At 33.9% G+C, this 24,386-nt stretch overlaps 1 protein-coding gene across 2 annotated transcripts; it reads right to left on the bottom strand.

Annotated features, from left to right (window-relative positions):
- Positions 1–9,977: 9,977 nt before the first annotated feature.
- LOC127880989 (neurogenic locus notch homolog protein 1-like) lies at positions 9,978–23,696 on the bottom strand. 2 transcript variants are annotated; one of them, XM_052428556.1, is made up of 14 exons: positions 23,551–23,696; positions 22,582–22,760; positions 21,317–21,437; positions 20,992–21,155; positions 20,399–20,523; positions 19,903–20,050; positions 19,127–19,298; positions 18,519–18,619; positions 16,484–16,610; positions 15,904–16,046; positions 15,163–15,293; positions 11,174–14,746; positions 10,871–10,949; positions 9,978–10,623 (listed from the first exon to the last, which is right to left on the bottom strand). In XM_052428556.1, the coding sequence occupies exons 1-14, from the start codon at positions 23,560–23,562 to the stop codon at positions 10,467–10,469; spliced, it is 5,232 nt and encodes a 1,743-aa protein (XP_052284516.1). In that variant the 5' UTR covers positions 23,563–23,696; the 3' UTR covers positions 9,978–10,466. The 2 variants fall into 2 exon arrangements, with proteins under 2 accessions (XP_052284516.1, XP_052284508.1); XM_052428548.1 differs by having other exon boundaries at positions 23,450–23,588.
- Between the last annotated feature and the right edge of the window lie 690 nt (positions 23,697–24,386).

Genomic DNA, 24,386 nt, shown 5'->3' with positions numbered 1-24,386 from the left:
TCTGGTGATAAATATTATTGGCGGCCTTTCCCTTCCATAATCAGATAGTAACAATATATCGGCATGGTTTGATTTAATCATTAACACAATCTTAGGCCCACACAATAGGCATTTTGATCCAGGATAAATAATAAACCTAATGACTTCGAGTTAAACAAGAACTTCATATTAAATATTTACATTTTACTGTACAGAACTTCATTGTTATCAATTAATAATAGTTGCAAGCATTATTTCGCAAAAATGTTTTCGTAAAGTTTGACTTAAATATAGCAAAGTTAGTATTATGAGTATATAAGGTAATAAGTAATATAAACCAGGTTTTCTTGGAAAAAAAGAACACAATAAATTGCAATTATTCATACAAGTAATGAATGTGTGAACTTGCCTAATATACATTAAATGTAAATGTGACATTGCGGGGTTATGTTTATTGATAAGATATTGCATTTAACAGTATTTGTATACAGTATTTTAACATTACGACAATTTATGCATGCACTCTGGCTAAAAATTACCAATAAATGTATGATTATTGATACAGCAAACCATCATTAGTCATGTCCAGGCCATACAGCCAAGGGGGTAATGAAGCTTTCCAAAGCGGGATAAAACATAGAGTCACTAATTAATGAGTGTAGTATGATCAGCCAAAAGCTGATATAATGCATAATTAATTACAAAACAATTCATATGAATGCTGTGACAGAATGCAAACAACTTTCACTATGACTATTGACATATTCTGGCCATGAGCACGTTCATATTCAGCTTGCAGTGATCCTTACAAAAACTGGTTGTCGAAAATATGAGCCGTGCTCTATGAAAAAAGGGGTTTAATGCATGTGCCTTAGGTTTCTTTCAAGATTAGCCTGTGCAGTCCGCAAAGGATAATGATGGGCCATACTTTCCGCTGTTATGATATTTTCTGTTTAAATACATACTCTACTTAGCAAAAATCCAGTTTAGGCAGAAAGTGTTTTCACTGATTAGCCTGTCGGGACTGCATAGGCTAATCTGGGACCACACTTTACTCACATGCATTAAACCCCCTTTTCACAGAGCATGGCTCGTATATTTGTGGCCTCTGTTTACTGTTTACTTCAGAAAGGCTATCTTTTCTATAATCGCTTAAGAATTCATTCATAAGAAATTTGTAACGCTAGGTTGTGTGTGTAGAGGGTAATAATACCTTCTTTTTTAAATAATCTTAGTCGATTTGTTAGCTCTTATTGAATCATGCACCCACTTAAATGTTCAATATTTTCTTTGCTTAGGTCGTCATTCCTATATCACTAAATTTTTGTATCGGTGGGTTGTTATTTATGGTTTCTTGTTAGATAAAGTGGCTGTGTGCGATACTTGTGGTGAAGATAAGTTTGTTTATTTTTATAGAAGGATTGGCATTCCCTATTCAGGTGTGAAAGACGTTTAATGAGATATGTAGATGGCGTAGACAAAAATTTGGTTATGTGTTTCTTGATCAACCAGGCATGAAGTCAGTGTCCCATAAATTCTTATTGCAGTATTGATCTTTTAGGAAACGCATTTATATACACATTTATTATAATAACGCAACGACCTACATTGCAATAACTTTCAATATTTTTTTCTTTCATCATAAATGGTAAACAGTTTTGATCTCTTTATCAAGGTCTTTTTACAGGCATTAACATTTTATAAAAACAAACTACAACAACACTTGAATATATTATTGTAATGGAATAACATGCCGACAATTTATAAATGTATTAAGTTATTACATTATATTTATTATTAGATTCACTATGTACATAAAATAAATTGCATTTTGATTATAAGCGCATTAATTGTATATGCTCTTTTTCATATTAATGTTTCATATTTTAACTAATGTACCTTTTTCTTCTTTTTACTGTTCTTTTTAAAATCCCATTTATACAGAGTAAAAATTAATATTGTTTGAAATAGTCATTTAAAATAATGTTAGCTGTAATATGTATACAGGTGTCTCTGCATATCAGCCTTGAAAAAATTAAAGCCAATATAGGTATGCAGGCTAAGTAGGTACTGTTTAACTCCATCCCACTCAGAAGCAAAGTGAAATGGCTATGTGCAAACAGCATAACACCAGAACAAGTTCAGGTTGTATGCTGTTTGCTGCTCAGCGGTATCTAAGGGTTGGAAATGAAGCCTTATAAACTTGAATCTAGTAAGAAAGTCTTAATTAAATTGAACTTTCAAAGGGATAACAATTGCGTCAAAAACGTATCTAAGTGGTAACGTTTTATGTATTTCGCCACCATTAAGTCACATGAGGGTCAAGCCTCTTTGGATCTCACCTCTTGAGACTTGGGAGAAGGATTACCCATAACAATCCCACCACCATTCATACACAATATGATTTAACCTTTGAAACCTATCAACATTGGTCGTTATTAATGGAGCATACTATTATAAAGAAATCAAAAATTCTATTCAGAAAGAAATTTGGGCTAATAAACTTGGTGCTTAACGAATCATTATCAAACCATTTGATATATGATTTATTCAATAAGCATTGTCACACTTTATGAGGTAAACAAGATAATTCATTACAGCAAATGCCATCCTGTTTAAGTAACTACCTTCTCGCATTTACTTGCTTTAAACACAGTGTGATAAGTCAACGTTTTAATACTCTTTTCCGTAGTGACTCATTCCTTTTTCAGATTTTCCTGCAAAATATTGCATTCTTAAGCAATTTTTTACATAATGGGACACATTTTACTGTCAACAAAAAAAAAATTCGTAGAGCAGTCATGTATTCAGAAATGGGAGAACTTTACAACTGAAGATTGCGATTTTTGAAACCCTGTTGCTTAAGTTTTATAAAATATGATTAAAGTTGAAATTAAAATGAAATATTATAAACTTCATAATCTCAATAAATTCATAAATACAGAAAATATTTCAGTCAAATGGATTTCTAGATATCTATTGAAATTATTTATGTTAAATTGCTTTCTAGTTACAGTTCTCGCTCAACAAATATCTATTTATAAATCCTAATATTTCCTTCTTCATGTTTAGTATAGTGCATAATATGATAATCTTATTACAGAATAACTCTTTTGATGTATACCTTTGTTGATGTACTGGTTCGAGTCCCAGGAAACGACGAAGGATTTGGTTTGTCAACAACTTAAATTGTCGCGCGCGAACCAGGTCCCTAGTTTCAAGGTCAATGTCACAATCCAATTTCATTTGTCAAGTTTAGCTATCTTAAGAGCATGAATGCATTTGTATGGAACAGGCACAACCGTAATTATTATATATAAAATGGTACATAACATGTTCCTTGTTTAAAATCTTTTGCTAGAAAATGTATAGTCCATTATCTTCTAACCCTGTTACATTCTTTGATTTGATTCTCAACAATATAGATTAACAAACGCAAAGCGCTATGACCCTTTTGAACATAACTATAAGGGAGCGATATAACAGTGTTTCGTACACTATTATTTATCATGTATACCGACGCGGTTGATTCAACAATACAATACCAGCCAAACTGTAATAATAGGTACAAAATATACGGACATTATTTATAAAATATAAAACATTAATTAAGTGTATTACATAAAATATATAAACTATAATTTAGTTATGGCATGTCTTGCTTGATTCTATTTCGAAATACATTCTCAGTAACACAAAATACAAAAGAAAAAAAAGAGTAGATTTTGTAAAATTAAATGTATTGGCACAGTCCAGGTCATGTCATAACATGTTTAACAAGTAAAACTAGTTGTGCACTCACTTTCCAACCACCAAGTTCCGATTTCGGCGAAACAATGGTATAAGCAACAAACGTTTTGGGATTGAGACATAAGCACAGTATAATTTTAAAGCTACAGTGCGTTTTAAAAATTTCGCATTTATCGAATAACAATCTATCTAGATTTTCGTGTATTCGACAATGCAGAATACAGAAAAGTCGCGCAATAAACTGATGTCATTTTGTTCATTTTCATGACGTAAATTGATGTTCCAGTGTTGTTTCCAGCCAATTTTATTTTCGAATACATTGCAGTTATTTACGTTTACCAAGGGTTTCCCTTTAACATGATACACATTTGATTTTTTTTTATTTGAACACCATTGAACAACTCGTTACAGGCAAATCTTTTAATTGCGATGATAAGTCATTGAAACTGTTCAATACTTGTTATTATGAACGTATTGTTCATATGGTTGCTGATTCCGGAAGTGAAACGGATTTGTTGGTTTCGGCCACGTGGTAATTTTACAACAACCAAATTCCATTTGTTTGTACACGCGAAGCTCACTTAAGTGAACCGGGTTCGATCGCCGTTCCGGGAAGCATGTGTGTTAAGTAGGTGTTCACAATATCGTACAGGTGGGGTTTTCTATTGCTAACCCGGTCACCCCACTCCAACAAAACAAGACTACACTTTAATCGAAAATCCTTCAACTAAGCAACTAGATAGCCGGAATTTGCAGATATAATTGAAAAAAATGCCACCCAACTCTTGTGAGTCTAGTAATTAATTAGGTAGGAATTACGGGACACATTCCGGACATTTATGTAATGCAGCTTTATGCATTTGAGTACCACATTAAAATTCGAAATACACACACCATGGCGACACTATAATGATAACGTTCAAATTCAGGGATTTTAGAACGTTGATAATAGACATCTATTTGATCTTGATTAGTTTATAAGGAAGTAAACCGTTAGCTGACTCGAGTGGTTGAATATATGCATGCGTTGGATAAAGAAACAAATTACTCTCGACATAGATTTTTTCACCATAGTAGAAATCAATTAACTATAAAGGCAACTCATTAACGACCATGTTATTAATGTATTTTTTTTCTATCTAAGTGGTTGCTGTAGTACTATTATGTCAACATTAATATTGCAATTTCATTTGTTTGTAATATATTATACACCATTTATAGAAATCGCCAGTTTGTCAACTGGTGAAAAGGTGTCTTTAATATGTGATATTCAAGAACTTTTAACATGTTTGTTCCTTTTACATCAGGAAGTCTCAATCTACTTAGCGTTTAAATTCCGTTAGGTCGTGGTCTTTACAGACCAAGTTTTTGTGAGATCATACAATCTTAAAAAGATGATTGGATTTTTGGTAAACGTTTTTGTTTGTGATTTACATTTACCAATTATTGTATTTAAACTCTCACAATGTTCTTGTAATATTCAGTTACTTCTGTTTTTATTTGAAACAAAAGTACTCTATGTTTAGAATAAGATCGTAGTGGAGATACTATTCTCACATCAGATTCCCCGATTTTGAATAGACACAGGATACAAATAAAATTGTGTATATATTAATTTACAAAATTCCTTAAATGACCATTAAACAAATATATTTTTCTTTTTAACTGCACATAAATGTAACGTCATGTAATAATCACAATAGTTTTCTAATTATCGTTAGTTACAGGTATATAAACATCTCAGTGTCTTTGATACACCCAGCCCTCGAAAAATATGTTAAGTCGGTAAGTCAATAGCTGATTACTTAAATAACTTGAACTTAAAACTTAGTTTTCGTCCATAAAATAAAACTGTGTCAGATGTTGAATTCAAGAATAGTAATCTTAACCTGGGCATCACACAAAGGCTGACAACAAAACCGACTTGTAGGTGAGTAGTATAGCTCTAACTAATTGGTGAATATTCAAGCTATACACGGTCATTTTCATGCCTGTTTTACTGCCAGCGATAGAAAATCAAAGCGGGCTTTATAAAAACAAACGTGGACCAGCCTGAGAAATTAAACGTTTCTATATTTGCCTAGCTATATATTTGGGATAGTGGCCTTATAGAAATTTATCGCGAAAGGTATACACGAGTTGAGCAGTGGCATAAAAAACATCTAGACATGATAAAGTTTAATAAATAACACTCAATATGTAAGCACGCTATGAAAAGATAATGCCACACACAGCGTTTTTTCGATGGAAAATTGGTAAATGGATCAGAAAACTCTTCATTGTATGCTGTTATTGCGCACGTAGACTCTTTAATCTTTGTTGGTTTATACTTGTTCACTCTTGATCATTTTCAAAATAACAGAATAAATCACAATCCTATGTTTGCTTTTACATCAGCGTAAACTATGATGACTTTGAATTTGTATTTTCATATTGAACAATCACCAAGTAGTCCAAGCTTAATTACTCACTCGTGTGCATGTTTTAGATAGTTTTAAGTTTATTTGATAATACAATAGGCAATAAGCCCACGAGTATACATGAAATGTCACATACAATATACATTAAACAAAGTCACTGGTCATTTAAATTATTAATATAAAAAATAAACCGGTACATTTAAAAACAAGTATTGGGTATTTAAGAGAAGACAATAAACAGCGAGAGGCTGTGCATATATATATATATATATATATACAGAAATCCTACCATTATCGTAATATGTATTGTAAGTATTTCTTATTTTCCATGCTTTATAAATAAACATAGCTAATTTTTTAACAATATTATTATTTTGAGAGGTCAATTAATAAATAAACTTTAACATATTTGGTCTTACGTAATAACATGGCTTTACATAAGCTTCTTTCATCAGTATATAATGTACAATCCATAACAAAGTTGTTTTCATCTTCTTAAACATAGCATAACGGACATTTTCTTTCTTCATAAGGAATAGCTATTGTTTTTGCCATCTACCCGTTTTAACTTCAAGCAAATGTGCAGAGACTCTTAATCTAGAGACAGCCATTCTGTACTTTGGAATATTAACATCAATTTAATATGATTTAAATTTAAAATCGGATATTAATATGTATGTTTTTCTCTAGTTGATTCACTCAATTTGGTTTTCCAAATGTTTTAAAGTTTGTCTACATCCCCTACCCTTTGATACAGCCACACATCGTTAAAACCATAATTACCTAATAGACGTTTTACCATGTAGACCAAAGATCTGTTATTGGGGTATGTTTCTAATTCTTTACTTTCTAATTATTTACTCCTCTGCACGAGCTGAACCAAAAATGAATAAACTTTTAAAAATAATATTTACGTTATAAAAACGCACTAATTTTCAAATCAAAAGCCATACGTAACCATGGTAGACATGCTGAGACAGAGAGTCGCGCGCAAGAACATGGTCAATTGGCTGAAGGTCACAATTCAGTACATAGGTCAAGTTTGGGTATTTTTCACAGCATTGATGCATTTTCATTTAATTTGCAATAAGTGATAAGCTTATGAACAAAGCCACCAGGAACTATGGATATTTAAGGGTGTTATTCTCGGTAAAAAATAATTCAATCTTGACTATTATGATTTGACAAACACACGTTACAAAGCTACGACGTCATTATGCAATAACAACTGTAGTTTATTTTTCAGCTCGACTATTATATATGAAATATATATATAGTGGAGCTATCCTACTCACTCCGGCGTCGGCGTTAGCGTTCCCGTTAGCATAAGCGTTAGCGTGCAAATGTTAAAGTTTGCGTACCACTCCAAATATTTTAATTGTCCCTTGACATATTGCTTTCATATTTTGCAAACTTCTTTACCAACATGACCCCAATCTATAAACAAGAGCAGACAACCGTATCAAGCATTTTGTAAGAATTATGGCCCTTTTTTGTCCTAGTAACTGAATATTTTGTTAAATTTTGTGTTTAGATCCACTTGACTTCTAAAGTATCAAAGCTATTGCTTTTAAACTTCAAATATTTTCTTACAATCATGAGGGTACTGTTCCTGCCAAGTTCAGTGACCTTGACCTTTGAATGACCTTGACTGTCAAGGTAAAGAGTAAATTTTAGTTAAATTGCCATAACATCTTTATTGATGATCATATTTTATTAATACGTTGACAAACAACACTTACCTGAATACCAAAATGGACTCCACCCAAACAATACCCCACGCCCCAGAATCCCTGCCCCCCCCTCTCCCTTCCCCCCAAATTTTCCTTTTTTATTTTTGAAAGATCATCTAATAAATGACCACAGCCCACATTATAACCCCCTCTCAAGCATTCTTGATTGGACCTTCTGTAAAAAACACTGAACATGTCATTTTAAAGGACTTTTCTGCTATACAATATATAATCGTCTTTGTAATAAGCACTTTTTTACTGATATTAATTAAGAAATAATTAGTGTACGTTATAGTTTGTTGTCGAATTACCCACGGCCGGAAGTTTAGATGCGTAGGGATTAAATCATGTGTGCGAAGCACGAGTGATTTTAAACCACGCGTCTAAACTTCCTGCCGTGGGTTATTCGACAACAAACTATAACGTTCACGAATTATTTCGATTCTAACTCGGTTTTTACTAAAGATTTATACAATATATCTTATTTTTCTTGTGTACTATGTTATTTGAAGTTCCCTCGTAAATACGCCCATAGTTTGTTGTCGAATAACCCACGGCCGGAAGTCTTCTTATTTTATATGAAATTTAGCACGTATCGTGTTAGAATTTTAAATACTCTTATGCAATAAAATTTTGTCATGCAAAATTAATGTTCACTGTCTCTGTATCTCTCTTTTCAATAAATCCTAAAAGCAGTGTGAATTATTTTACTTTAAAGAGACACCATTTTTGCGGATGCTTAATAGAACTCACCCTAGCTCCATGTCTCCCATATGTTTGATGTTGTTTTGTCCGTTCATAACTTCAAACCGTTTACGATGTTTACTTTAAAGATATACATATCTCATTAAGAAGAGAGCAGTACTCATAAAGGCTTCTCTAGACTTAACAACTTTTGTATTATCTATGTTTGTTTGTTTTTATTTGGTCGCGTTAGCGGCCGACTAAATTTACAGACCATGTTTTGCCAATCTTTATGTGCTTAGAAGCCTTAGCTACGCTAAAAACCGTAACTCACTATGCTAGGAACGATTACCGCTGCGTGTCTGCACTGCAGACGACGAATGCTTATGAGCGTCTGCTCTACTACTCAGTGAGTGTATTTACCAGCTTGTAAGACGACATTAGCCAGTCTAGTGTTTATCATTGAAATCTATACATATTGGCTGCTTTCATGAAAAACGGGGTAAAATGCATGTCAAATAAGATTAGCCTGTGCACACTGATTAGCCTGTGCAATGCGCACAAGCTAATCAAGAACGACAACAGCAAACAACTTCAGTGCCTTCAGCGCTTTGATTATACTTTGGGTTTTGCCTGGATGATGACGCGATGACTATACACAATTGAAACTTTATATGCAGAATTGTGTCACTGAAGAGAAATACGGTCCAAAAGAAAATGTAACCCTTTTGATTAATCTGTATGTTACATTTACATGTTTGTTAGCGTCAAATTCCATATTGTTATGCGTTTTTTCTTTCTTTCTTAAACTTTATAACATAAAGCTATAACCTAACTCTGGTTTTATCTCATTCTCTTTTTAGCCATTACAATTGATATTACTTGAAGATATACCCCAGTAGTTTATGACACATTCAGCATAGTACAATTGCAATTAACGTTGGCATTAAAAAAAACAAAAACAAAAACACAGGTATGATATCAATTAATTATCCAACGTATTTCATCTTGTAAAACACAGTATTTCGTGAGAGAAGATTCTGAGTATTATAATGAACGAAGAAAAGGTTTTAAGGTGAAAAGGAATTAAATACATTATACCGTTTATGTAATTTAAAACAAAGTAGACTCCACTACAAAATTATCATCTACTTCAAACATGATTTTGTGTAAATCAGTATTTACACATGCATGAAAACACTTAACGCCTAATATAGATATAAAAGTAAACAATGCCGGTGTAAATCTAGTAATAACATGCAAGTGGGTGTATTTCTATGAACAATAACTAAACAACATATTGTATAAGCTTCACAAAACTTGCACAACGAGTAATGTGCATGACCTTTATGGGGGTTTGTCCTGACCCGAGTACAAACCAAGAGGATGCAGTTAGGGCTAATGTCTAATATACCGGTAATATATATTTTGTTAACTTTCAACTACATTTTCATTTTTAACAGTAACATCCTGTATTGGTGACGAATATCAATAGAGTACGTTCACAAAAATACATAATGTTTTTATTTATCGCTGTTTTATTTTTTATATACACTGTGTTTTCCCCGCCTTTAAAGATGTTTTAATCATTATTATTAGTGTATGTTGTTAATAATCAAATCAGATTGAAACGCCAAAAGCATCTGACACCCTTTTTGATGGTATCGTCAAGGCACTACTTGTGCATCATAAATGCGCTCATACATAATACGCCAAGATGTACAATATATTATTTATTTTAAATCAGTTCCGAGCCCTCATGACGTAGCAATTTATAACTAACTCGGATCGACGTGTGCTATGAAATTACAACAACAGAGAAACAGCCATGTATTTTGTATAAACCAAAACCTTTGAAGGATTTGCTAAATACTGCTAAATAGTTTCGTCCTGCAGTCCTTCAGACCTTTGTTCCGTCAGAGAACGTATCATACGCAGGGTTTTCAACAAACTTTATAGTGTTCCGGTTGGACTCCTCGGCTGTATTCACGTTAGCACCCATTTGGATGTTATCATCAAGACCTTGCGTCTGGTCGTTGCGATTAAGTTGACGGGATCTATAGAGTTATTGAAAAAGGCATTACGTAAAGCAAATGAACTAAATTATATCATATACATAAACTTGTTATCGATAATATTGAATAACCAGTAAAACATAATTACATGTAGTCGATACAAAAACAAAACGAAATCAGAATGAGAGAAAAATGTGCATATGGGCGTTTTATATAGCACAGTAAACCCATACAAATTCTTGTCATTTAAGAATGTATAATGTTTAAACCGACCGTTCTAAAGGCTCACCTGTAACATCTGTAGCTGACAACGACAATAACGATAAGTAAGACAACTCCGACGACTGCACCAATAATCGGCACATAACCTATACAAACAACGCGCTCATTATTATTAAACGGAATAAGCTGACGAAAAATAGTACACAATACATTAACAATTTTTGAATCCGGTAAAATGTACGTTATTACTGAAACTTGAAATAATGGATCATATCTTAAACTCGACATTTTTGTTCATGGTTTAAGACACGGCAGAAATTAAAAATACTTTTTCATCAGAACTAAAGAAAAAGAAACAACAACAACATACCATTGGAATCTTTCTTCTTTTCGGTTTGAGAATTACTTTTACCTTGCTGTATGTTCAGGGTCGTACTTTTGGGAGACAATGTGTTTGAAGAAAGATATGAAGTCGTTGGTGCCCTATGAGCAGTATGAGTGACTGGCAATGCTTTACTAGATGAGTCTAAGGGGGATATTGTTGTAGAAGACGAATATTGATTTGACGACTTCGCAATGTTTGTTGTCAAAACTTCTGCAGGAGAAGCTTTTGATGTCAACGAATTTGTAATATTTGTCGTGTTAGGATGTAAAATCGTTGTAGTTTCGATTGGGGATTCCGAGGATTGTGAGAGGGCTTGCTTTGTTGCGTTCATTAAAAGTGTGCTTAACGTAGGTGTTAGAGTGAACCGCGAGTGTGCTTGTGTTGTTTTAGACTGTGCAGCCATCGAAGATGAATTTGAGAATGGTGGCTGCGTTTCTTGTTTAACTGATGTATCAGGTTTGTTTTCGGTGGTCGAATCCGGCAATGTTGGTGTAAGAGATGATTTAAATGACTTTGTAGTTAGTGTTATATAATTGACCGGTGTAGTTGTAGTTGATGATGATTTGGTTCGAGATGGATCTAACGTGGAATTAAATGCTTCGGATGTCGTATCGTTTTGCATAGAAGTCTTCCTGGTTGTGGAGGAAGTTGTTGTCTGAATTTCTGTTAATGGTAAACGCGTTGTAGTTGTTGAAAGAAGTGGCAAGCACTTATAACTTCCATTTGTATTTTCACAAAACGTATCACTGTTGCAAGTGCCTTTTTGCAGACATTCATCAACATCTTTCTCACAACTGATTCCCGTCCAACTTTTGTGGCATTGACACTTAGCGCCTGAAATCGTCTCTATACATGTTCCATCATTATAACATGTGACGTAACTACATTGATCAACATACGTGGTGCATCTGCTTCCAGTGAAGGATTGTGTACATACACAAGAAAAAGAACCAGGTAAGTTTATACATGTTGCACCGTTTTCACAAATATTTTTATGTTCACATTCATCAACATCGACATCACATGTATTACCAGTCCAAGCGGAAGGACAATGACAACGAAACCCACCGCCCGCAAACTCGCACGTTCCACCGTTCGCACACTGCTTGCATTCTTTAATATCAACATCACACAAGTTGCCTGTCCAACCCGAAGTACATGAACAACTAAAATTACCGTTATAGTTCTGGCATGTTCCATTATTTGAACAAGGAGATGACAAGCATTCGTCTATATCTGTTTCACACACTTTCCCTGTCCACCATTTATGACAGAGACATTTAAAATCAAGATGTGACTCTTCACAGGTTCCATCATTATAACAAGTAACGGTGTTGCATTGATCAATATAGTTTGAACATGTCTTGCCAGCGAAGTACCTGCTACATTCACATGAAAATGAACCAATAGTGTTATGGCAGGTACCATTGTTTTCACAAACAACGGACTGTTCACACTCATTTACATCAAATTCACACCTATCTCCTTTCCATGCCAGTGGACAGTTACACAGAAATCCGCCATCACAATCGTTGCAAGTTCCGCCATTAGTGCATTGCGGTTGTTGGCATTCATCAATATTTACATCGCAACGTTCACCTGTCCATCCAGAGGGACAAGAGCAATTAAAACCTCCGTCATAGTTCTTACAAATAGCATTATGCAAACATGGTGATGTCAGACACTCGTTTACATCGTTTTCACATAATCTACCAGCAAATCCCGTTTCAACAAAACACTGACAGTAGAAACTTCCGTTGGTATTGAAGCAAACACCACCATTTTTGCAAGGTTCAGTTAAACATTCATTAACATCATTTTCACAACTGTTACCTATCCATCCTTTCGAACAATTACATACATAGCTTCCAAATGTGTTCATACATGTACCGTTATTATCACAGATATGAAAGTCAGTTTCGCATTCATCGACGTCACGATCGCAAACGCGTCCCTTATATCCTTGAGGACATGAACAGTTGAAGAAACCATCTACGTTCGAACAATTGCCACCATTTAGACAAGGCATGCTTGTACATTCGTCAACATCATGTGAACAATTTGATCCCTTCCAACCGGAGACACATGTGCAGTTATAGCCACCATCATAATTTTGGCATATTCCATTGATACACACGTCATTTCTTTCACACTCGTCGACGTCAATGCTGCAGTTAACTCCGGTCCAGTTGTTCCAACAAATGCATTCGTATCCGCCCTGTGTGTTATTACATACCCCATGATGCTGCCATGGATTAGGGGCACATTCGTTAATATCCTCGGAGCAGTTCTTCCCTTTCCATCCGTTTAAACAATCACATATATAACTTCCATTTTCGCATTCGTTAATGTCCGCAGTGCAGTTTGGACCTTTCCATCCTGAATCACAAGAGCAATTATAACCTCCGTTTAAGTTCAAACATTTGCCATGTTTGCATGGATTTGAATCCGCTTGGCATTCATCAATGTCTTCACTGCAGTTCTTCCCTTTCCAGCCATATTGACATACGCAGCTATAGTCTCCGATCATGTCTTTGCATATACCGTGAAGGCAAGGGTTTCTTTCGCAATTCGTGGACACAACATTGCAGTTTTGACCATGCCAACCGTAATTACATTCACAAACATAACTTCCATTGGTATTTCTACATTTTCCATTTCCGCATATATTGGAATACAAGAAACACTCATCGATATCGAACCTACAGCGATCGTGCGGATCCCAACCAGGAAGGCAAGCGCACTGAATTATTTGATTCACTGTGTAGCATCTACCTCTATTATAACACGGTATGTGTGCTATGGCACACATATCTATTTCGTGATCACAACTTTGACCTTCAAAACCTTTTTGGCAGGTACATTCAAAACTTCCTTGTGTATTTTGACATGCACCATTTACACAGAATTTTGGTTTATTTGCCTCACTACACTCGTCAATATCATGATGACAATTACTATATGGATCCAGACCAGGGGGACATTCACACAGAAAAGTGTTATTCTTAAAATGGCACGTGCCTCCATTTGCGCATGTGGTGTTAGAATCTACACATGGGTTACGTGTTATTTCACAATGTGTACCGGTATAAAATCGAAAGCACCTACATGTGTATCCATTCGATGTATTAGTACACAGACCATGGTTACCACACACCACCCCATCAATTGAACAAGGGTCATCCTCAATCTCGCCATAACGCAACATGCTTTTACATTCATAACTTCCGAACGTGTTGAAACACGTGTCTCCATCGCACATATTTTGATTTTCAGAATCATCGTTGCATTCATTAATGTCAATGCAGTCGTTTCCAGTAAAACCCGGCTTACATGTATATTTGTAGGAGCCCGGTATATTAGAACATGATATGACATTCACAAGTGGCGCGGTTTCACATTCGTTGATGTCATAAGAACACGTGGAACCGATCCAGCCATCTTGACAAGCACAATAGAAGGATCCGATTGTATTTGTACACGTTGCACCATTTTGGCAAAGTGAATTGTTCGAGCATTCATCAGTATCCGCACATCCATGTTTCGCGGCTGAAAATCCTTGAAACAAAACAATTTGATTAGTTTTTATTCATATAATCTTGATCCGTAAATAGTAAGCTGAATTATAAATGGTACATAACTAACATGTTAAAACACAAACAACGAAAACAATAAAACCATATTAAACTTATTAAATTAAGAATGAAGTATATTATACTTGTAAACGTTCCATACAATGATATTTTTGCAATATTCAACCAATATAAAATAAGTTTATGGTCATGAAAGCATTAATTAATGCATATCACGTAAATCGGCAAATGCTTGTTTTCCTGAGATTGTGTTTTTTGTTTATCCAAACTTAGCTTTTCATTTAGCCGAGTCAAAGTAAATCTAGTTTTTGCCAATGTTAAATTAAGACGTTTACCGTAACATGTATTTAAGAAAATTGAGTGTGAAAATGGTTGTTTTACCTGGCATACACACTGTGTTTCCGCTGCTACTACAAGTATAATTTTCATTCGAATACGACGCAACACAACTGTATTCACAGTGTTTACCGTACTGTCCATTTCCACACCATCCAAGAACATCTAGTTCTAGCCTTTAAGTATAAAGGAAATAAAAGTGTACATTTAATACAGTTAAGGTTTATCGTTATTTGTATAATCATGTATTGTATATGCGAGTGATCACACGTTTCAAATTAAATACCAGCATATTATAGGAGTTTCTCAATGACTTATTTGAAAATATATTACAAACAATTTCTTTGAATTGATATCCCCCGCCAATCCGCTAATATGCTTCTGGACACAAAAGTGTTATAATTGACACTCAAAAAAGCATTTTTTTCAAGATACAAGGGGCCATAACTCCGTTATCGACAGATGGTGTACAATGTCATTTGGCGTGCATCGTCCTCTTATACATATATATAATCATACCAAGTTTCAATGAAATCCGCCAAAGCACTTCCAAGATATGGCTCCGAACGGACGGATAGACGGAAAGACGGACGGATGGACAACGCCCAAACAATATTCCTCCGCCTATGGCTAGGGATAATGATATTTGAATTGAATGTCTTCATATAATATTTCTTTACTGAATTGACTATTTGAATGTTTTTAGAAAAAGGCGGACGTAACGTTGTATATTGTTTGTATAACAATGATCGTTTAATATTTACAACAACGAATTGAACATATCACCTGACACCTGGTGTCTTGTCAGGTAAAAGTACCAAACTATTTATGTTGTCATCTCCAGCTTTCATGCTTAGGTTCACCGCGATTCGGTTTAGTTGCCAATTGAATACCGGTTGATATACATAATCAACCGTCACGTCCAAGACCTGGGAATACATATGTATGCAGATAAAGATTATGCTGCAAAATTAAGCATTTGTTTTACTAAATAAAAATAGGAACTATTTGACACTTTGTTTCAATTATCCAGTGCCATTGATATTATGCATTACTTTCAGATGCGTATACACAGATATTGATATTGTTACAATTAAACAAACATAATTATCAGCATGTTAACTTACGCATCGCTATAATTTTGTTCGTTTTAAATTTTACACAACCGGAAGTTTTGCCATTTTAGCACAACATGACATATTTTAACTTGCGTTGTTCGGATTTACGATCTTGTTTAAGAATATATATATATATATATATATATATATATATATATATATATATATATATATATATATATATATATATATATATATGTTTTTACATTTCCCACAACACGTATATACCTATATGTACAAAAACTTACGATGGGTATTTCAATAACGCTGATGGCAAAAATGGACCGTGATATCTCTTGTATCGAATTTCCGCTCTGCATTAGTTGACTGTTCTCTAAAGACAATTGAATGGGAGTCTCCAGGCTAGAACAGTGTCTGAAGAAATATTTATTAGCCAATTAGGATATAGAGTAAGGTCAATATTTCATATGAAATAAAATTTAATGTGTCCTTAATTGTGTGAAAAACTTTATTTATGTTAGCTTTCTTTAATTTCAATTATGTAAATTGAAGATCAACAAGCTATCTTTTGTAAAACCTCCCCCCCCCCCCAACATTTAACTATTTGTTCAATTCTCCACATATGGACATCAACAAAAGATTTAATAACTATATGGCTTATGATTTGTAAACACCAAGTCTATCATAAGCAAACAAATTCGTTGAATTGATATCCCCCGCCAAATGAACTTTGTTTATGGATCGGTTGATATTCAGTACAATCATTAAGTGTATGGTAATACTTAATAGGTAATACTTAAGTTAAGGGTAACTGTTTTATGAATTTCAATTCTCCATATTCATATCTACACACCTGTAAAGTTTCATGTTGAAATCGTGTAGGGTATCTGAGATATAGTCTTGAAAAGATGCATCATACAAAAAATATTAAAGGGCAATAACTCTTAGTTAAGAAAGTGCATTGTTATGGTTCGTGTGCATTTCTTCTCATTGATTTGTACATCCCCATGAAGTTTCATGTTGACATTTTGTATCATATCTGAGATATAGGCCTAAAACGTTCCATCATACAAAAACAACTAAGGGCAATAATTCATATTTTAGAGAGTGAATGGTTGTGGTTCTTAAGCATGGAACTTCTCCTCTTTAATATCAATACACCTATGCAGTGTCATGTTGAAATCTTGCATGGAATCTGAGATATAGCCCTGAACCAATTCATCATACAAAAAACACACACAAAGGGCAATAACTCTTATGACAGAAAGTATAGGTGTATGGTTCTTGTGCACGGCATTTCTCCTCATTGATATATACACACCTATACAGTTTCATGTTGATATTTTATATAGTTTCCGAGATAAAGCCCAAACATGTTTTGTGACAGACGGACAGACGGACGGACGGATTGAAGAATTGACGGACTGACAAACTGGCTGACGGACGGACGGACGGACGGAGAGACGACCTGACGAAGCCAATTCTTTATCCCTCCGCCTGTGGCGGAATATGAAAAATGCTTTACGGATTTATAGCTGCTAGTACCTTAATCTGTCCAAAACTCGAAGAATCCTAATGTCCCAATGCAAGCTAGATCACCTATTAAAGTGTGGTATAGGGATGTTTTTGCACGTGTTTACGGTACGTTCAATAAAACTGGAACTAATAATTGTTCTCTTTCATTTTTCTTGCTTTTGGCCGTTGTGACCCTGATCTTTAACGTGTGGACCTTAAAATCAATAGGCTACTAACATCCCTCCAATATAATCATTAGATCAATGTGTACGTCGAATTCTAATAGATCAGTAGATATCGTTCGGAAAAGAATGGTCTACTGACCGATTTACCTACCTACCGAGCAACCGACTATACACCGACAGGTTCTAGGCAATATATCCCTCTCGTTCGAAGAGGGAGGGGCAAAATATTTAGACCCAATTTTGATACAATAGAAACAATCGAATGCCATGTTAAGTAGTAAAACTTCATGATTACTAACAGAGGTTAACCAGAGAAAACATATTTAACTTATAAAACGAACATTGAGCATGCTTTATGAAGTACACATAATTCAATGGCATGAAATAATAATGCGTTTTCTAAAACTGACAAATGTGATGTTTCATTTTAGGGCATGGACTCATTACACACAAAGTATGCAACAAATTGTAGTAATGTGTTCAGTAGTTGGTATATGTCGTGCGAATTTAAACGCCGGATTCGCCTTTAACTTCAGCAAATGTAATAATAAAATTCGTATGCAATATGTAAAATAGGATCTTAAAAGATGTTTAATGCTATCTGATTTTGGTATGGTCCTACCCAATGCCAGAGCAGAAGTTTATTCTGATGTGCACGCTGCAGTTGCCACAGCGTATATCTTCCATTGTGGCTACCCTGAATAGAACAGTCGTCGTTGTTTGCTGAAATAATGCGTTTTGTAATGGATACATTAAAAAAATCAACTTTTGGTTTTCGGACTTGACATTTTATAGTTTAAAAAAATGTATATTAAACGATTAATATATAATTGGTTGCTGATTTAACTGATGTATACACTGAACGAAATGTAAAGAACATGAAAGTGTTTCGTCTCCATATTTATTATAAAATGAAAGTGCTCTGGTTTCTATATGTTGAATAACATCAGCTCAATACCGAAAACACGAAAACATTTGTTGTTTGCTTTCATCAATATTTTCCATAAAAAGCTACATAAGCAACTTAGGCAAAAAAGCTGTTTGAGAACTCTAATAAAAACACTTATAATTTAATGTCTCCATTTGGTGTGCTAATATCCTGTGTCCTGTACCACGAATGGATGTATTTCTGTATGGCATATTCACTTTACACAATTTATGTTTCTTATGTTGATCGTGTAATGGTAAATAGAGGTGCGGGAATAAGTTCGTCAAGGGAAAGTAGTTTACCAAGACGCCCGAAGGAGACAAATTCAATACAGGGCTGGAGACGGACAGGTCCTTGTCAGGCGCATGATAGCGGTGTTGTAGCAACCAGGATACAACCTTCAGGGGACTGACTTGCCTGTGACTACAGTTGGCACCAAGTCGAACCGCTATATGGTATGTCCCATAATCAAGGCTTGAAACCAAAACGAGAAATTAATTTATGATTATAAATAATGGCGGGCCTTTTCTTATTCATGTCACTAGCATATGGACACAGTCCATATGCGTGTTTGGCTATTCAACTATGAAATAATTTAGTTTATAAATCGACATATGCGGGGGATATATCGCTGACACTTCCATTAAGTAAACACTTAAGCGTTTGCTATCTTATTAAGGTCTACAAGTCATAATCGCATGAATAAACTGGGTATTCACTTAAACAGTTATTATGTTGTGTATGTCTTTGTCAAATAGTGATGAAAAACTTAATAATATTTTCAGGCTGATTAATAAGCAGTTTTGGCAAATAGCCTTACACTACAAATAAAATATGTCGTGTACATATGCATGCTGATAAACGATCAACAACAAGCACACTTAACAAAAAATGTGTTAATCATCATTCAAGAAAGATACCCACATCATTTGAAGATGAAGGTTATCTGGTTGATTGTGAAGTCCATAACACTGTCAGTGATGTTTTTAAGCAACATGTAAAGGTATTGATATTATATTTAGTATCATTTGTAAACCTAAAAGCGGAGAGAGTGTCACATGTGTAGACATGTACTTACGATGGTTGGAATGAGAAGTCTTGAATATCCAATCTAATGTCTGTTGAGTTCTGACAAACCGTTTTGGCAAAGAAGTCATACAATATAATCGTGTTCGCTCTAATATTGTGGTTTTGTGTGCCGTTGTTTATCATTGAAAGAACAATTTCTGAAACATTTAAAGTATTTCCTTTTGATTTAAAGTAATTGGACAATAGAATAAGGTTTGATTTGTTGAAAATATAAACGATTGAGTTTTGTTAAACATGTGACGAACATCCTATCTCAAATGGCCGCATGTTTCAAGCTTAAATTTGTAAGTGAAGTTGCCAAATATACGTATAGCATATAGAAAGATCAATGAAAAAAACACAAAACAACAACAACAATGAACAATGCTAAATCCACGAAAACTTAAATACACATTACAAATGACGTATCTGATCTAATATGCTTTCTCCATGTATGTATATTTACTTAACCACTTATCTTGATTTTGTCTGATTTAAATACTCACCATTATTGCTGAATTTATTAACGACCTCGTCATGATGTGGACATGTTTTATATCCATTACATTGGACGTTACAGTTTGGTCCGAAATAGCCTTCCATACACCAAACTCTTACCCCTATGGTCAAACTGGAATTGAACACACTAGTTTTTTGTTTTTTTTGACTGATCAATATAAGCTAATATACATTTAATACAGTTATAATCATGAGATTTATAGCAAAAATTAACCCCAGAAATATTTTCAGACGAGAAAGTATTATTAATATGTGTTTATCACAATTGACGGTTTTCGCATATGCAATACAGAGCAATATCGCATAAGTGTAAATAAATAGTAATAACACAACATGGTCATTCAAATTGAAAAATAATACAATATTTTTATTAAAATGCATTAACTGAATTATATTATGTTAACCAGTGCACCATAATGACAGCTTCTTAAGGCATGATAAAATAAAGCAAATACAATGATCAGCCATAGAATTATAAATACGATTTTTTATTGCGTGCTTTTTTCATTAATACTTTGGCTCTACTTTATTTACACTTTACATTAACATAAAACATTAACAGCATACACACGTGGCTTACCTTACCAGCGTCTTTTTGTCTATCATTGTATCGAATATATTTTGTTTGGACAATGCGTATGTTTGTGCGATGTCTCCATTGAATTTTGTAGTAAAGTGGGATATTACGTCATACGTGTTCTTGAGGTTTATATTTCGAACTTCTATGATAATTGTCATACTGTCCTAAAAAATAGAAAAAACAATGAAACATGTTAATCTTCTATTACAAATCATTATTATGAAAATACACTTTAGAGAAAATACCACAATTGTCACATTAAAAAAATAAACACTTCTTTGTATAAAGCATTATTAATTTTATGAAATTGACAAGTTATGACTACCTCTGTCCCGATCGCCCATTGTCCTTGAACGGCAAATGTTCTGTTATATGAAGCTGCAAAGGTGTTTGTCAACAGAGGGACCGTGGAGATTTGCGGACCAGTGCAACTTCCGTCGTCGGTTCTATTACGGTAAGGACAACAATTGTACCTTGTGACAAAATTGTATTTTATATATTTTGCGAAAGACGCCGAACGCTAAAACCGAAGTCAAATACACATATAAGCTCTCGTAATTGTTTGTATGATTTTTAATAGTTTATTTAATAATTAACTTAGATGCGATACTTTTTATCAGTGTGTTCATAACAATTATCTGGGACTTAATAGCACTTATCAGTGTTTTCATAACAATTGTCTGGGACTTAATAGCACTTATCAGTGATTTCATAACAATTATCTGGGACTTAATAGCACGTATCAGTGTTTTCATAACAATCGTTAATTTTAGCGTAGCACTCGCACTTAAAAACAAACACGAAATTGAAGATAAGAGTAATCATAAATGTGTGTACGTGTAATCTCGACAATTGTTTTTAAAATTTCAGTAGATTGAAAGTTGAGACAATATAGCAAAATAGTGTAAACAAAGTTGTTAACATTAAAATTGAAAGTAAACAAACTACGATATATCGATTGACAATATCTTTGTTTTAGGCGTGTTGAAATTTTATGTCATCCAAAGATTACTGTCGTAATAATTAAAATTTATTTGTTCGAGTCCACACGAGCGGAATAAAAACGATAATGGTATAATAGTGAACATTGTGCATACACTATAGTTAAAATTAAAGTGACCTTTGAAAATGCCCATTTTGTTCACTTCGCACTCCTGATGAGGGGGGATAATAACACTATTTATAACACTACTATAATATGACCAGATTCAATAATTGACGATTTTACATAAGTATACGATTTAAATGTTTGGAGAGTTTCTTTTGTTCTGGTAACAATTAAGTATAACACGTAGATCGCTGACATATGATATATAAAGTTACATACACTTCTTAATTAAAGTTCGTCTTTTTAAAGAATATAATGACAGCATCGTAGACATTTTAAATATGTAAACAAATCGTTATTCTTAGTATAATCAATTATGATCAGTTAACTCTGAAAGCTTTAGAGCCCTAGTGTATTTTTATTTAGGTCTTTACTGAGTATATGTATGGGCTCTATTTGTAACATTTATGTAATGGAAAATAATACAAAATCATGTATGTTAATAAAAGTAAAATAAATGGAAAATTCATATTAGTAATAACCCTGCCCAGCAGAACACAAAGGCGGTCGGACAATGCGTCGTGCAGGTTGACTGAGGTGCAGTCGATCTCATATCGCAGCATTTCCAGGCACCATTTGTATCATTTCCCCTCAATGAGATGTCACGTGGGTTGTCGTACTGTAAAACCTCCAATTCGAAGTTAACACGACCAGCAATGACCTTTGAAACATAGAGATTTGTAAATAGTAAGTGTTTTTGCTGTCTGCATAGCTAATTTTCCGTTCACATTTGTTAAATATTTATTAAAGTGGCATTATTAAGGAAATTATTTAATCAGATAGTATACAATAACACATTTACTAATTCCAGTATTAAGCAGACGAATGATGAAAAGAACCGCTTATTTTGACTCGATTCGTATACCGACAACAGATCGTTTCATGGTTTTCCTTCATAAAAACTTCTTTTAAGTTTATGGATTAATACTTTGCTGAAGTCGCTTGTAATAAAAAAAACTCTTTGGTTAGCTGTATCACGTGGTCTATTGTGTAATATGCATTAGTTTATATCATTTCATTTAAATGCATAGAAAGGCAAATTTTTCATACACGCATCTTTATGTTAAAGCAAATTAAATGTGTATTTGCTTCTTGTAGCATTGTAGCAGATTAGGAATATAACATTTTATAGGGTAACGTAATAAAGTTATGAAGTGGTAACGCAACATAGCTGAAAATATGAAACTAAAACGTTTTATAATTTAAAAAAAAATCTTATCGCTATACATTCAATGCAGAAAGTGTAAAGACAAACTGTCACTAAACACTAAATCAAACCCATATCTACTACTTTTGCAAATAGACTAAATAAAATCAATTGACGAATATGATAAATATACGGAACAGTACCTTCGTAGCATTGAATGAAAGTATTAAAATCACAAACACTGATTTCCACATCTTTTCGTTCTGTTTGTGAGTAAAGCAATTGTTATAATAACAATAAATACCTTTTGAAACATGTCATACACTGTTTTGAATTCGATATCTTATCGACGGTATTTCCTGTGTTGTTCATTATTTTAGATTACAAAGTTGGTGACACTGATTAGCTACAATATAAAACTCATCAACACCTGCTTTGGGACAGCCGATGTATAGCCGCAAACTTTTCATTAATGAAGGGACGATATAGGTATCCCAAATATAGCCAAATCATATCAAATGCGTACTCTTATGATTAAAGGGGCCTTTTTACGTTTTGGTAAATTTACAAAATAAAAAAAAAGTTGTTTCAAATTTGCAAATTTTCGTTTTAGTTATAATAAAGTATAAAATACATACTTCATTGTATGAGCACGGATGGCCGAGTGGTCTAAGTCGGTAGACTTTTACTCCAGGACTCCAGGGGTCAGTGGTTCGAGCCCTGTTGAGGGTTATTTTTTTTATTCGTATTCTTGATTTTTTTACTGGAGCTTTATAGATCCAATGTTTACATTTATCAATAAAGAGCATTTAAAGACAAAGTTGAATACATGCCAAAATCTGTGAAAAGGCCCCTTTAAATGGCTGTCTCGAAGCTATCGCACAAAGTACTAAAACGTTTAGAAGGATAGGTTTAAAACTTGTTACTAAACAAAACGATCGGTTATATTTATTTTATTTAGCTATTTAACTATCAGGTTAACTCTGTGGTTGCAATTGAGGTTCATTGTTGAAAATAGATAGCGATATCTGAAATATGTCGAGTACCGGGGTATTCAGCTTTTAGATAGTATTGATCAAATGTTAAGTGCAGCCACAAAACTAAGCACTGGTTCAGAGTTTAAAGAAACACCACTTAACA

The sequence above is a fragment of the Dreissena polymorpha genome, chromosome 1 (assembly GCF_020536995.1).
Source record: "Dreissena polymorpha isolate Duluth1 chromosome 1, UMN_Dpol_1.0, whole genome shotgun sequence".
Lineage (NCBI taxonomy): Eukaryota > Metazoa > Mollusca > Bivalvia > Myida > Dreissenidae > Dreissena > Dreissena polymorpha.
Note: the sequence above shows the minus strand (reverse complement) of the source record. Positions and strands in the feature narration are given on the sequence as shown.

What these genes read in the sequence shown, in the direction of transcription:
- LOC127880989 (XM_052428548.1), bottom strand. Translation starts at nt 23,500, where the DNA reads ATGTGGAAATCAGTGTTTGTGATTTTAATACTTTCATTCAATGCTACG. An exon ending in GCGTTATTGAAATACCCATC is followed by an intron (nt 16,047 to 16,483) that starts GTAAGTTTTTGT and finishes ATGTATTCCCAG; the next exon opens with GTCTTGGACGTGACGGTTGA. An exon ending in GACAAGACACCAGGTGTCAG is followed by an intron (nt 15,294 to 15,903) that starts GTGATATGTTCA and finishes TTATACTTAAAG; the next exon opens with GCTAGAACTAGATGTTCTTG.